At 39.0% G+C, this 16,810-nt stretch overlaps 1 protein-coding gene across 1 annotated transcript in view; it reads left to right on the top strand.

Moving 5' to 3' along the window:
* csmd3b (CUB and Sushi multiple domains 3b) overlaps positions 1-16,810 on the top strand; it is a 1,941,594-nt gene that overhangs the window by 1,711,297 nt on the left and 213,487 nt on the right. Inside the window, exons 31-33 of the mRNA XM_060823982.1 lie at positions 5,855-5,971; positions 14,699-14,812; positions 16,516-16,611. Of these exons, the coding sequence (XP_060679965.1) occupies positions 5,855-5,971; positions 14,699-14,812; positions 16,516-16,611 (327 nt within the window). The remainder of the gene's footprint in view (positions 1-5,854; positions 5,972-14,698; positions 14,813-16,515; positions 16,612-16,810) is intronic.

Here is a 16,810-nt window from a genome sequence, read left to right as displayed (position 1 = left end):
AACTGTGTACTTTCACTTAATGTTATCAAGGATCATTTGACAGTGCATTAAGCATGGCAGAGATCAACACAGCAGTTATTCTTTTGATTGTACTACAGTGCAGGAAGCATCCCTAAAGATAACAGAAACAACTGACAGCAATGTGAGGACATAAAGGTCAAGTGGTATTTTTGCCAGAGTATTAGTCCCAACATTCAGTTCTTATTTTGGGTTTGAATCCCATCACAGCAGATGGTGGAATTTTGAATTCAATAAAGACTACCGGGAACCAAGAATCCATCTGATTCTGCCAATTGCAGGTGCATCTGTTCATGATAGTTTCAGGAAGAGTGACCACCGCACATTCCTTGTGGAGAAAAAGTCATGCCTTCACATTGAGAAGATCCTCCATCGTGCTGTGTGGCAATATCGCCATGCTAAATGGGACAGATTTTGAACAGATATAGCAATATGAGACTGGGCCATAAGCAGCAGCAGAATTGGTCTCAAACACAATTTGCAACCTCATCACCTGGAATATCTCCACTCAACCATTAACATCAAGGCAGGAGATAAACCTGAGTTCAATTGAGAGTGTGGAAACAGCCACCAGACAAACCTAAAAATGAGGTGTCACCCAAATGAAGCTACTGAACAGGATTACTTGCATGGCAAACAGCAACGGCAGCATGTGATAAGAAGGTTGGTTTTGCGAGCTAAGAGATCTCAAAGCCAACGGATCAGATATAAGCTCTGTGATCCTGCCACATCCAGTCATGAACGGTGATGTACAATTAAACAACTCACTGGAGGAGGCAGTTCTGCAAATTCCCCATCCTCAATGATGTGAGAGCCCAATAGCTCAGTGCAAAAGATAACGCTGAAGTATTCAAAGCAATCTTTAATCAGATGTGCCAAGTATCTTGTCCTCCTGCAGTAATCCCTAGCAGCACAGATAGCAGTCTTCTGCCAATTTTGTTCAGTCCATGTGATATGTTTGGAGGCACAGGTTACTGTAAAGCATATGGTCCCTGACAACATTCTGGCAATAGTACTGAAGGCATGTCCATCACTCCACCTCACTGTAAATGCCTGTGACATTTATCTTTGACAAGGGGCACCCCTAGTAAGGTTGAAGTATCACATCTCCGTCTCACCTTTCCATTGATACTGAATACCTATGCCCAGAGTCTTGGAGGGTACACTCTAGTACATATCTGATGACTTAAGATGGCCGCAGTGGTCAATTGTTCAGTTTGAGACAAGCTTATGAAAACAAAAATTAATCTTGACTGAAATGAACATCATCACAAAAAGGCAAAGTAACTCCAATCTCTATCTTAGCACTGGTTTACACCTTTCTGGAATTTAGACTATTGGGATAAAACTCATTTGCCTGGAGATCCATCTCAAAAATCAATAAAGCCAGACATGGGAACATAGTAAGTGCTTCAAACTTGATATTTCATTATGAATTGTATTTCATTATTTCAAGGAACATCTTTTGTGCAGAGAGATGAAAAGGATAATCAGTTGACAAAATCACAACAAGAAGGCTTGCTTTCTTTTTTCCCTGTTTCTCTTAGGCTCGCAAAAACAATCCTCTTTGGAAAATGTTCCACCAATTTGATTCATCAAGATTTCAAAGCTTAATAAAGGTTTTGCTGCTGATGAGGATACAGAATGTTGACTCATTTATCATGGCCTCATGTTAGTCACAGGGCAACATGGTGGTTCAGTGACTATTACTGCTGTCTCGCAGTGCTAGGGATCTGGGTTCAATCCCCTAACTGTGTGGAATTTGCACATTCTCCCTGTGTCTATGCAGGTTTCCTTCGGGTGCTCTGGTGTCCTCCCACAGTGCAAAGATGTACAGGTTAGGTGGATTGGCCATGATAAATTGCCCATAGTTTCCAGGGACATGCAGGTTAGGTGGATTGGAAATGTGAGGATACAGGAATAGAGTGGGGCTGGGTGGGCTGCTCTTTGGAGAGTTGATGTGGACCCGATGGGCTGAATGGACTGCCTACAAGGGTTCTATGTTAACACCTAACACTTGAAAGACTCTCAGAACTTTTTACTGCCTTTTCTTGATCTCGTGTACTAGACCTTAACCTCATTCAAACTTTATTCTGATGTTTAAGATTGTGTTTTGTTATTTTTCTTGGGTTTTGTAAACAACAAACTTGCTCTTTCTTTGACTTAAGAAAACCTTTAATCCAAAGTTTTGACTAGTAGTACATTTTAATTGTGTAATATAGCTCTGAGCTCAAAAGAATTTATACTTAAAAAATTGCCACTCCAACTAAGGCAGATTAAAAAAAAGAGGTGTATGAATGAATCTTTCCTGTATGGGACATTGGGAGCTAGTTTCAATTTCTTAGCAGGCATTTCTGTTATTCTGGAGGTGACCCATTGTCAATTAATTGCCCATCCAGTATCTTAACTATCTCCTCTTTCCCTATGAATTTGGCAGCAACTTCTCCTTGTTGAAGATGGATTTAAAGTATTAATGCAGCACCTTGGCCATGCCACATTGCTCCAAGAGTAGATTCACTTTTTTTCCCCTGACCAGCTCTTTCTCTGCTCTTCTTACCTCCTTCTTGTTTGCTCATTACTATTGAGAAAGATGAAGTAGGTTAAAGAATATCCAAAAATAACATGTCACACTACAATCTGTTAGGAGGATGTCATCTGGTAACTGGTAATCAGCCCTCGTCATCCAATGGAGCACCCATCCATTGGTAACATGCCGGCTGGCCAGTATTTATTACCCACCATAAATTGCCCTTGAGAAAGTAGTGGTGAGTTTATTTCTTGAATCTCTGCAGTTCACATGCTAGAAGTTGATCCACAATTTCCTTGGTGGAGGAGGATGAGTTCCAAGATTTTGACTCAAAGAAAAAGCAGAGATATATGTCCAAGTTAGGATGATGAGTTGCCTTGGAGGGGAACTTGCAGTTTATGGTGTATCTGCTGTGCTTGGCCTACTAATTAGAGGTGGACATGCGTATGGAAGATGCTGTTTAAAGAGCACTGATGAAGTTCTGTGGCGTTACATGTACTTGGTACACACTGATGTTACTAAGCATCAATGGGAGAGGTGGTGGATGTTTGTGGATGTGGTCCCAATCAAGCAGGCTGCTTTGTCCTGGATGGTGTTGAGCTTCTTAAGTATTGTTGGAGTTGAATCCATCCAGGCAAGTGAGGAACATTGTAGGTGGTAGACAAGCTCTGGGGAGCCAGAAAGTGAGTTTCTTGGTGGAGTATTCCCAGCCTCTGATCTGCTCTTGTAGTTACTGTATTAACATAGCAAGTCCAATTCAGTATCTTTTTATTATTCATTCACAATGAGGGCATCACTGACCATTTATCACCCATCCCTAATTGTCCAGACAGCAGTAAGAAATGAACCACATTACTATGGGTCTGGAGTTATGTGTAAGCAAGACGAGGTAAGGATGACAGTTCCCTGTCCTAAAAGACATTTTAAATCAGATAGGTTTGTTCCAACAATTTAGAATGGAGTTTTGGTCATTATTGGACTGTTAATTCCAGATATTTATTGAATTCAAATTCCACCACCTGCCATGGCAGGATTTGAACACGGGTTCCAAGAACATTATCTGGGTCTCTAGATTAACTGGCCACTAATAATACCATCAGGTCATTGCCTGGTCAATGGTAAACCCTCAGATGTTGGTAATGGGGAATTCAGTGACGGTAATGCCATTGAATGTCAAGGTCTGACCATTAGATTTTTACTTCTTGGAGATGCTACTTGTATGATGTGAATATTGTTTGTTACTTGTCACTTTAGACCTGGATTTTGTGCTAATCTTGCCGCATTTGGTCATGCATTGCTTGAGTGTCTGTGGAGTAATGAATGATGCTGAATATTGTGCAGAAATTAGTGTACATCCCTACTTCTGACCTTGTGATGGAGGGGAGGCCATTGATGAAGCAGTTAAAAATGATAGGACGAAGACATTTTCCTGAGGAAATCCTGCAGCTGAAATAATTCTGTGCATTTGCTACGATGATCTTCCTTTTTGTCAGGTCTGACTCTGGCCAGTGGAGGTTTTCCCCTATTTCCACTAATTCCTGGTTATGCTCGGGTTCCTTAATGCCACAGTCAAATGCAGCCTCGGTCTCAAGGGCAGTTACTTGCAACTCACTTCTTAAATTCATCTACTTGGTCAATGTTTACACCAAGGCTGCGATGAGGTCAGACCATAAGGCATAGGAGCAGAGACTAGACCATTCAGCCCAATGCTCTGCCATTCAATCAGGGCTGATACATTTCTCAACCCTATTCTCCCGCCTTCTCTCCATAACCTTTGATCCCCTTTACAATCAAGAACCTGTCTACCTCTATCTTAAATATTCTCAATGACCAGGCCTCCACAGCCTTCTGCGGCAATGAATTCCATAGATTCACCACTCTCTGGCAGAACTGGTTTCTCCTCATCTCCATTCAAAAGAGACTTGCCTTTACTCTAAGGCTGTGCCCTAGAGTCCTACCTTCTCCTGCCAATGGAAACATCTTCCCAACATCCACTCTATCCAGGCCTTTCAGTATTCTGTAAGTTTCAACTAAATCCCCCCCCCCACCATCCTTCTGAATTCCATCAAGTATAGACCCAGAGTCCTCAAACATTTCTCCTACGTTAAGCCTTTCATTCCTGGGAGCACTCTCGTGAACCTCCTCTAGACCTGTTCCAGGGCCAGTACATCCTTCCTGAGATATGGGGCCCAAAAATACTCATAATATTCTAAATATGATCTGACTAGAGTCTTATAAAACCTCAGCAGTACTGCCCTACTTTTGTTGTCTAGCCAACATTAAACGCCAACATTACATTTGCCTCGCTAACTATCAACTCAACTTGCAAGTTAACCTTAAGAGTATCCTGGACTAGGGCTCCCAAGTCAGGAGTTGAATGGTCCTCACAGAATCCAAACTGAACATCATTGAGCATGTAACAGTACAGCAGGGAATTCTTAACTGAGCTGCATAAAAATAGATAGTTTATTGAATAAATGGTGAGTGTATAAGGGTAATTAAACAACATGGAAAGGCTGTATAGATTCCATGAAGCTTATCAAATACATTAAACTTTAATTTTGGCTACCTCAGCACGTAGTCTAGTTCCTTCCTCAAACTAGCTTCACACCAATTTAAGGCTTTAGGCCAGACCAGGTAAGGATGGCAGTTTCCTTCCCTAAAAGACATTAGTGATACAGACTTCTTTTTCCCCAAACAATTAGCAATGGATTCATGGTTATCATTAGACTGTTAATTCAAGATTTTCATTGAATTCAATTTTGACCATTTGCCATGATAGGATTTAACACAGCTTCTTAGCACATTTTCTTGATCTCTGGATGAACAGTCCACTGATAATACCACTAGGCCATAACTTGGCCAATGGTGTTCCTTCCTTCTTCAAACTATTTTAGTACCAATTTAAGGCTTTCCACATGATCTATGATCAAAATTGCCTCTGACTTAAAACTAAAGAAAGATTAGTTTTGTCTTGTTATAATTGAACAGGTTTAGTTCTGAATATTTTGGAATTTCAAGTCTGGAAGATACTTAGAATTCATAGCAACATTTTTACTGTGTAAAGCATCCACTGCCATAACACTCAACATTACCAGTGGAAGTAGACCAATGTTATTGAAACAAAGGGATGAGTTCCGAGGCCAATAAAGGGTTATTTTTGAGACTTGGAAATGGAAACAAAGCAAATGTTTGATTTTTTTTTTGTGTAGGGAAAATGACAGTTCTGTGCAGTTTTCTGTGTTTTTCACTTTTATTCAACAGAACTCCATTTTTAAAATATTTCTGAAATATTAATTTATCTTTCAGCTCCATGCGGAAGTCGATCCACAGGTTCTGATGGTACTGTACTGTCACCAAATTACCCCAGAAATTATAGCACTGGGCACAACTGTGTTTATTCTATCACTGTCTCCAGAGAATTTGGTAAGTGAAGTTACCATTCACTATCTACTAAATGACTTGAAGTTTGCATGGTTTGTGTTGTCAGTATACTTTTTTTTAGATATTGAAATGTTGATTAGATTAGACTTACAGTGTGGAAACAGGCCCTTCGACAAGTCCACACCGACCCGCCGAAGCGAAACCCACCCATACCCCTACATTACCCCTTACCTAACACTACGGGCAATTTAGCATGGCCAATTCACCTGACCCGCACATCTTTGGACTGTGGGAGGAAACCGGAGCACCCGGAGGAAACCCACGCAGACACGGGGAGAACGTGCAAACTCCACACAGTCAGTCACCTGAGTCTGGAATTGAACCCGGGTCTTCAGGCGCTGTGAGGCAGCAGTGCTAACCACTGTGCCACCGTGCCGCCCAATCTTGACTGTATTTCTCTAAAATAAGCTTGATACATAAAGAGCAATGCTAAAATGAGGGTTATGTTTTATTTTGCTTAGTATATGCTAATTTTTTTTTGTTTTGTATTTATTCTAGTATTTCAAACTAATTTATGTTTTGCATCTCTCATGGTTTCCTTAGGTTTAAATTATGGGAAATTACTGCAGTATGTGACTTTATAAAGCAATTGCTGCTTGCTAGTACTAGAATTTGAGCTCTACTGAAAAAAAGATACATTTTGTTGAATAATTTCATCTTGCACTCTTCAGCACAATGCACATGAAATACCAACGTAAACTGGAATCAACATTTGTACTGTATGAGAGAAAAATGCTGATTAGTTGGCAAGTGGACTCTGATTGGCAATGGTGTTGCCACAGAAAATTCACCAGTAAGGTGATGATTGACAATTAACTATCATGTTTTGCTGAAATCAGGCAGGTTGACAATGCTTGCGCACGATGTTACTCTGAGAAATGAGCCAGTGAATAGTCGTCACCTCTTTTATGGAGTTGAAACAGACACAGTGCATGTACATGTTCTTTCTGCCTGCAAAGAGCAGAGCTCTGTATATTAATATATATTGCTTCCAGTACACACAAGTGTGCTCCACTATATGCCTGTCTAATAATCTTAAATTTTTTGTCAGTATAATTCTTTGTAATTATTTATTGAATATTGCTCAATTATGGGATCAGATCTGATGTTTGCATTTCACAAGCACTGTTAAGTTGTATACAGTCAGTACCTTGCCTATTCTGTACAGCGGAAAGGACATGTTGTTTGATCCCATCCACCAACTGACACTAAAATTTACATGCCACATAATTAATTTGTGCAGTAAGCAGAATGTCTTTTTGGCTTGACAACAGCGGCTTGTTTGCGGTGAACACTTTATTCATGTTGCCACTGCAGAGTTGCAATTTGAAGCAACTCATGTGACCTGTTACTCAAACTTTTGAGATATTCCATTGTTTCACGTAATCCAAGGTAGTCATCGTGTATTAAGGCCAAAGGTGGTATCTTTAGGCCTATTTATAAGTCTTCATGATATGCAATAAAAAAGTATCCAATCAAGACCGTCATTATCCTGTAGGTAGATCAATGTTCCCTCTTTCAACATCAAGCTTGCACGGTGAACAAATGGCTCAGACCCTATCCATGAGGTTGTCAAGGATGCAAGTCTCATACTGGGTAGATCTGTAAGAATTGAATATTGATGCATAAGGGGGTCAGTTATCTCAGTTGGCTGGTTGCAAAGCAGACTGAAGCCAACACTGTAGCTTCAATTCACACCCCAGCTGAGGTTACCTTGAAGGTCCTACCTTCTCAACCTTTCCCCTCCCCCCACCCCCATGGGAGGGGACAGGTTGATTTCCTTCAAGTTAAATCAAAACCATTCATCTGCCTCTAATGAGAGAGCAGCCCTGTGGTCCTCTGACTCGATAGTGACTTTACCTTTATTGTACATATAATGCACATAGCCCTAATTTTGCTGACAAGAAAAACATGTACAAAAACTGAGCTGTTTCAACTCAAGGAAACATGTGACAGACCTTTTCTCAACACTACGTTTTGTTCAATCAGAATCACCCCACCTGATTTAAACTAAGCTTGCAAGTAACTAACAGTCATCAGCTAACTGGTGTGTTCTCCAGGGCAACACCTCGACCACAGTCCACTTACCAACCAACCAGCACTCTCCTCTCACGCAATATAAACAGTTGGTTCCCTTTACACTGTATGCCCTGTAAGTTGTCCTGATAAATGCAAGATGGAAAGAATCAACAAAATGTACCTTTATTTTCAGTAATATGCAATAAATTAGTTCTCAAATTAAATGTTTTAAATATTTTATAGGATATCAAAACCTCAGCTTGAAACTGTCAACAAAAAAATCTAATTACTCCAAATTTGCTATAATCTTCAATTCTTGGAACCCCTAAACAACGTGAGATGCAAGGCAGCTTCTAGGGAACTTGAACAGACAAAGTGAATGGACTGGAACATGGGAGAAGCAATATAATGTGAATGAGTGCAAGGTTATTTTTCTTGGTAGGAAAAAGATCCTGGTCTATAATTTGTGCCTCAGTCTATATCTGAAAGTAAAATCAGGTGAAAAAAATGTGATTAAAGAAAAATTGATTTGAAATGATCAGGAGAAGAAAAGTCCACATTTGGGGAGATAGTATGGTTGTACCTTTTCCAATATGAGCATGGTCTTCAACATCATGTCCTTATTCTTTCTTTAATTTATTCAATTTTCTTCTTATTTTAAGATGAGCGTATTAATGAACATCTTTTTTACATTTTAAAATAACAAAAAGTCTGTGAATTTTTTTTACCAGAATCAAAATACAAAATCTGGTACTGATATATCACTAGTGGTTAGGCTTCTTTCTCCAATGTGGCATATGAGCCAATGTTTGATTGATGCATGACCTTTTTATTCATCATCTGTTTAATGTTTATTAGATTCACATAACATTTATGTGGCAATCTTCAAGAGTCTGAATCAGGTTTTAGTAAAGAAAAGATGTGAAAGCAGTCAAGTGAGAATGTTTGCTCTTGCTTGTTATTTGTTAAAAATGAGCAGAACTATGGCTTTTTAATGTTCATTACTCTGCTAAAAAGAATAATAACAATACTATTTCACAGGCTGATGGCTTCAGCCCAAAAGATTAATGATTCATATGTGGATACATCAGGCAACAGTCTTTTGTAAACAAAGCTTGGTTCATCATTTTCAATGACCTTGTGCTGACATACAAATGCCTGATAACTGTTAAACATCAGAGGGTAGAATTATCATCACATGATTAGCATGCACATCTATATATTTCCCTTTAGAAAGTTTGCTAAATGTACAACACATTCTACTTTCAAGATAAACATCTCAACAGTAAATGAAAAAAAATTTGAAGTGAGGGCCAATTTCCTTTCTTTTTAGTTGTTTAGTTGAAATACACGAGGAAACAGCTCTAAAGGAATTTTAATCTTCAATTAAGCAACATTAGATATATTCTACCTTTAATTTCTACCAGTCCATCATTCTTTCTTGACTGACTGAAAGTAGATGATTAATATGCCATTGCTTAATAACCCTTGAAGTTAAACTTTTTACACTGATCTTTCAATCTGAGATACCTGAGACCTTCACAAAGTATAATAGCTCTCACAAATTTGCAGTGTGGAAATGTAACAGCTTTAGTCTTACTGCAAACTGCATAATAATGGCATTTTTAAACAATATCTTGATGTGTCAAAGTATGCATTACAGATTCAGGAAGAACTTTTAACTGATTATGTACAATTTATTCTTACAAAAATGAGTTGAAGGGACAAACCTAACCTTGAACTGTTTACTGAGATGCTTGAACAACAACAACAGGATGAGCACTTTAAGCTTGAATCATTTAGAGAGATTTTAGTTGATTTTTGGGATACTTGCCTTGGCTTCATCTTCTGTAATAAACTTGGCTAGGAAAGATCTGTTAATCTCAGATTTAAATTATTAACCAAAATAACATATTCCGCTTTATTGATGGTGATGGTGATGAAACTGCTACCATCATGTACATTAGCAACTATTTCCTAATTTCCATACGAATAGCCCCCATCTGATTATAAAGTAATATTCCCCTGTCTGAGATTTCCACAGCCAGTGCAGCAAAGTTTCCTTATCTATTGTTTGAAATTTGTAAAAGTTCCAATTTAATAATCTTATAACTATCTGTTTGCCAGGGAATTCAAAACTACTTGATATAATCTTTCTTCATTGTTTTCACAATCTAACCTATGGAGCCTTGGTAACATTCTAATTATAGTTGAAACGTGTAGTGCTGGAAAAGCACAACAGGTCAGGCAGCATCCGAGGAGCGGGACAGTCAATGTTTTGGGCATAAGTCCTTCATCAGGAATGTGGGGGTTGGTGGGGGGGAGTGGATAGTAAGGCATCTGAAGATAATTAGGAGAGTGGGGCTGGGGCTTGGGAAAGGTAGGTGGGAAGACAATAGTTGGATGCAGGTGGGGTGTAATAATGATGGGTCGGTGGGGATGGTGGAGTGCATAGGTGGGAAAGAAAATGGATAGGTCAAGAGAGCGGTGCTGAGTTGGAGTGTTGGATTTGGGAGGGGAAATTTGGAATCTAGTGAAGTCAATGTTGATGGCATGTGGTTGAAGAGTCCCAAGGCAAAACAGGAAGCATTCTTCCTCCAGTTGTTGGGTGGCTTGGATTTGGTGTTGGAGGAGGCCCAGAATTTGCATGTCCTTGGGGAAGTAGGAGGGGAGTTGAATTGATGTTCCCTGAAATGTTCCGTGCGTTAACGTCCTGTCTCCCCAATATAGAGCAGGCATCGGATAACTGGAGAAGGATGCCTCATCTTCTACCTTGGGACCCTTTAACCACAGGGCATCAACATTGACTTCACTAGTTTCCAAATCTCCCCTCCCCCCACCTCATCCCAGATCCAACCCTCCAACTCGGCACAGCCCTCTTGAATTGTCCTACCTGTCCTACCTGTTCCATATTCCTCCCCACCTATCTTCTCCACCGCCCCACCAACATATTATAAACACCCCACACATGCATCTACCAATCGCCTTGCCAGCTACCTTCCCTTCTGGCCCACCCTTAACCTCCTATTTGTCTTTAAGAACCCTCCCCTTCCACATTCCTGATGAAGGGCCTATTCCCGAAAAGTCGACTCTCCTGATCCTCAGATCCTGCCGTGCTTTTCCGGCCCCACACTGTTCGACTCTGACTTTTCAGCATCTGCAGTCCTCACTTTGTCCTGGATTTAAGGCAACCCATTGTTGTAGGAGCTCTGGCAGGTTGTCAGGTTTAATAGTGGAGAAGACACATGTCAGTCACCTTGCAGTGAGAAAACCCCGATTAATACGAAGATGTACTGATGCAGGATTGCTAGTGTCACTGATTGGTGTCATTAATGAGCCAATTGACACCCATTATCTCTGAGATGACCATAATTTCATCATGGCTGAGAGATGAAGGTCGAGAGTGTGCTGAATTAGCACAGCAGTTCAGGCAGCATCCATGGAACAGGAAAATCGACATTTTAGGCATAAGCCTGACTCTCCAGCATCCGCAGTCCCCACTTTCTCCTGAGAGATAACGGTCTCTTTCCCCATTGAAAGTCTGCCCATTAAAACTTGTTGAAAAGGCCTCCTGGGAGGGTACCCTTATGTTTTACGCACTTTATGACCAATTAAAGGGACTTGACATTAGTAAGGCAGGTATCCAGTGAAAGCCACCCAAGGCCAGCTTTCACATTTTGTTTAAGTGTCCTAAAATAAGAAAAGAAACTTTATTTGAGATTTATTCACATTTTAGGTTTGATGCTTGGCAATGAGCCAGGATAGGTTTCAGATCTCGCGGTAGGAGAGCACTTTGGTGACAGTGATCACACTGCCTCACATTTACCATGGCCTTGGATAGGGAAAGAAGCAGTTACTGAGGGAAGATATTTAATTGGGGAAAAGGAAATTATGATGCTATCAGACAAGAATTGGGAAGTACAGACTGAGAGCAATTGTTCCACAGAAAGGGCATAGCAAACATGTGGAGACTATTTAAGGAGCAGTTGTTGTGGGTGATGCACGAATTTGTTCCTCTGAGACAGGTAAGGGATAAGATTAAGGAATCTTGGATGATGAAAACAGAGGAGCTTCTTGTCAAAAGGAAGAAGGCAGCTTACATAAGGTGGAGGAAACAAGGACCTAGCACAGCTTTAGAGGATTACAGGCTTGCTAGAAAGGAGCTCAGAAATGGACTGAGGAGAGCCATGAGGGGGCATGAAAAAGGCTTGGCAAGAAGGATTAGGGAGAACCCATAGGCATTTTATTCATACGTGAAGAATAAGAGAATGATCAGGGAGAAGGTAGGGTCAATCAGGGACAGTGGAGGGAACAAGTACGTAGAGTCTGAGCAGATAGGGGAAGCCCTAATTGAGTATTTTGCTTTGGTTTTCACCAAGGAAAGGGACCTTTTTGTAAATGAAATCTTTGAGGAGCTGGGATACAGTCTTGACCAGATCAAGATGGGTGAAGTTGATGTGCTGGAAATTTTTGAAAGCATTAAGATTGATAAGTCCCCAGGGCCAGACCAGGTTTATCCTAGGCTGCTCCGGGAAGTGATAAAGGCGGTGACTAAGCCACTGGCGAGGATATTTGCCTCCTCATGCTCCACGGTTTACCAGGATGTTGCCAGACTGGGGGGGGCTTGCCTGATGAAGAAAGGTTGAATAAGCTCAGACTTTTCTTTGTGGAGAGACGGAGGAAGAGAGGAGACCTGATCGAGGTATACAACATACTGAATGGAATAGATAGAGTCAATAGCCAGAGACTTTTCCCCAGGCCAGGATTGACTGGTACGAGGAGTCATAGTTTGCAGATATTAGGAGGAAGGTATAAAGGAGCTGTCAGAGGTATGGTCTTTATGCAGAGTTGTGACTGCATGGAATGTATTGCCAGCTGTAGCGATGGAAGCAGAGTCATTACGGACATTTAAGCAACTGCTGGACATGCACATGGATAGCAGTGAGTTGAGGGGTACGTAGGTTAAGTTATTATATTTTACATTAGGATTAAACCTCGGCACAATATTGTGGGCCAAAGGGCCTGTTCTGTTCTGTACTTTTCTATGTTCTGTGATCTTCAAAATAAATAAATAAATGTTTCCTATTGTATTATCCTGTCTAAATGTCACCACTTATTTTGTTTCCATGTTAGCACTAAGTCATAATCAAATTTGATAGAGTAAACATAAATGTGATTTGTCTGCAAGCCAATCCAGATTGTGATGTTACATGGTTTGTGGTTGTCACGTAGGCTATAAATCAATAGCTGTATCATGCAGATTCAGTAAATATGAAAAGGTTTTGCTATATGAACTAAATTACAATGTATTTATTTGCGTAATGCATTTTTCTAATCTGAATTCAGTAGTACAGTTAATATCTTCACACAGAACTGCGCCACGTGAAGTCCTTGAGTTGTATCTTCTCAGTGATGGGCTATCAAAAGTTCTCAATGTACATGGAAGAAACATACAACAATTCAAATAAAATTTTTATGTTATTATCCTTTCATGTTTCAATGTAACCGCTAATTCAAAGTGAGAATCTGCATAAAACTGGCTTGTGATGTTAAATGCTAAAAAATAGATTGTCAGAATTTGTAAGTTTCATTTGAACCAATTGACTCTATTATTGTACAAAATTACTCCTGCATTTTATTATTCTAAAAGCTAAAATACAATTTAAGCTTTCTTATATGTTGTTTTATATGTTAAGAATAAAGAGCTAAACTGTCAGTATATTTTAGTGCCTGTTGCAAGTACAAGGTTACATTATGTTCAAATATGTGTTGTATCAGTGAAAGTTCTGTTTCAACCAGTCAGAGTGAATTAGTTATTTTAACAGAAATGTATTGGCCCAGACGTCTGCTTGTTTATCTGTGAGCATTATATGCTTTAGTTGAAGAACTACTTTAGTCTTGTATGACTTCGATACACCATGCAATTCAAATTGGTCAAAAATATAGCCACTTGCTCAGCATTAGTACAAATCTTAGGAAGTGACCAATTTTCTGTGGCCCACAGTAATAATTTCTTACTTCGACTCCAGTTACTTCCATGAGCCAAAACTCATCATGAAAGTAAAATACAACATTTCCCTGAAATGGCCGTAGCACCTTCAACTGGTCACTGCAGCTACGAAATGGAATTGTGATAATAATTCAGATTTCCCAAAGCTGCAAGGCAACTTCACACTGTCCTCCATTTGGTACATAATTTTTCAGACTTTCCCTTTCATCAAATTTAGAATTCAAACATGAATTTATCAGAACACAACACAATGTTGTGCAGTATTTGTCCAGGTGTCGCAATCAGCACTTTGGCTCTAAGAGAGTGATTGCTGAGACTGTCAGGCAAGATTTGCTTGCATGCCCCAGTTATCCAGCCAGTAAATTGTCAATGCCATTCAAAATCATTTATATCAAATATTTAAAGTTAGTTACATTTTGAAATGCATGCATGATGATGGAAATCTGAAGCTCAATCCAGGTTAATCTCCTGTTTGTCTCCATTAATGTTGATTCCCACTTTCCACAGTTTCTGCCTGGGTCACTTCCCAGAGGCAATGCATTTCATATGGTCTTCAGATGAATTAGTCTTCACAGAACCATTGTCTTAAAATAATTCTTGGCTTTGATAAGAATAAGCCACTAATTTTTTTCTTGTCTCTCTCTTTCTCTCTCTGCTTTCTGGTATCTATCCTGTGACAGTGGTCTTTGGCCAGTTTGTGTTTTTCCAGACTGCCCTACATGATGTTGTTGATATATATGATGGACCTACGCAGCAAGCTGCACTGCTGACTTCACTGTCAGGGTCACATTCAGGTTTGAACGGCTATTGTTTTTAATTTTTTGAGTCATATTTGATTTCCATGTCACGATTTTATCGAATTTAGCGCTTTTACAAAGTATATTTTGGAAATCATATGTATGTGGGCAGCACTCAATGTTGCAAAAATTGGGGCCCTGTTAGGTTACTGTGTTATTTGGATTCCTTTCATGCACAATTTTCCTGGCATATGCATAGCTGTATGTACTGAATGGAAAAATCTCCTCAAAGCACCAATTCTGCTGTACTACTTGGAGATTTAGAGGTGCATGTTGAATCAGCTATTAAGCGCGAATAATGCAAGTTAAAATAACATTTAGTTGTCAAGATAAAATGACAACAACCAGTTTGTGTTGGTTGCATTAGTAATCATTAAAAGGGTTAGATTGCAAAGAAACATTAGACAGGATTATGAAATCTGAGTTTATATTTCAAACATATTTCGCTCAAATTAATTAGAAGAAAGTGGGTTAAATGCTTAAAATCAGTTCTGGAAGTTTTATTCAATGGACAGAAGAGAATAACTTGAATATCAGATTCTGGGTGTTTGACCATCAAGCTGTTTGCTGATCAGGTAGTGAAGGAAAAATATAATAAGATGCAATAAAGGACAGAGCATAGAATATTTTTTAGCATATATCTGGAGTACTACCTAAACACAGCATTGTATGGCAGTAGCCAATGTAATCCCAGTGTGTCAACAACACAGCCTCTAACATATTACAATCTTTCTGTCTAACGTCAGGGAAATTTGAACAGTTTGCGTTAGATTGTTCTGTGAATAAGAATAAATGCATTTGATAAAATGACGAATAATTTGCCTGTGAATTTACAGGTTCACAGCAAGATTGAATGTTTGCTTTGATTTTAACATTCATTAACGGTTATTTTTAGGAGTTCAGCTCAATATTGGAGAGTCAAGGCAGTATTCTGAGAAAATTAGTTCCCCAAATGACCTGGTCAACATGCCTCATTCAAACAAGAATAATGATAAAGTTAATTGGTTATTGATCTAAATTTATAGAATTTTGCTTCATGCTCATTAGTTGCCTCATTATCTTATGTACAAGTGAATTCATATCAAAGTCAGCCGCTTTCTATAAAATGTTTTGGAATGCAATATAGTACTGCATCAATGTAGGAATGTTAGTAGGGAAGTTACAATGGGTGTCAATTATTGCCAACTCACTTCAATGTAAGTAAAGTGGTTTTGGAACATTCAGCACCACAAGTATTCAGGATGGTAGCTATTCACTAACTAACGCTAACAGCGAAATATGTTTCTTGCCAATGATAATAAATTTACATTCAGAAACAGAGTGAAAAGCAGGAGAGAAAACTGTTGTCTCACTTTTGAACCTGTGTTTGGCTCTTTCTTTGTAGAATTTCAGTTCAGGCCCAGTATTAGTGTAATATTCTGAGAACACAAATTTGTCTCTTGTTAATCACGGCATGTTGCTGGTAGAATTAATGACATGAAAGACAATAAGATTGTTGAACTTTTTTAATATTGTTAAAGTGAGCTATTTGTTTTCCACTGTTTCTAAATGTAGTGCTGAAACGTATATATTAGTTACAATATTTACATAAACATTTGTTCCAAGCATTTTGATTCCCAAATGTTTATTTTTGAAATGCATTAAATGTACTGAATTATATTTCATTCATTCAGTAATTCATTCAATCTATTTTGTTTTAGGAGAGTCCCTCCCTTTAAGTTCAGGTAACCAAATCACAATCAAGTTTATCACAGTTGGCCCAATAACTGCCAAAGGATTTCATTTTGTTTATCAAGGTAGGTTCATGAATTACAGAAATGGGTGTTTTAAATAAAATGCAAAAGAAAATCAGAGATTAAATTTTCAGTGATCATCTGATAGCAAGCTATTATGAAAAATCTTGTTTGGAATGGAGTCCAGATCTTCTACCAGATAAAAAATAAAATTGATATGAGGAAAAATTTCTCCATAGTAAATAAAACCAACACCTGGTAC

Source organism: Hemiscyllium ocellatum, chromosome 4 (assembly GCF_020745735.1).
Source record: "Hemiscyllium ocellatum isolate sHemOce1 chromosome 4, sHemOce1.pat.X.cur, whole genome shotgun sequence".
NCBI classification, from domain to species: domain Eukaryota; kingdom Metazoa; phylum Chordata; class Chondrichthyes; order Orectolobiformes; family Hemiscylliidae; genus Hemiscyllium; species Hemiscyllium ocellatum.
This window is presented reverse-complemented; position numbering and strand designations above follow the sequence as displayed.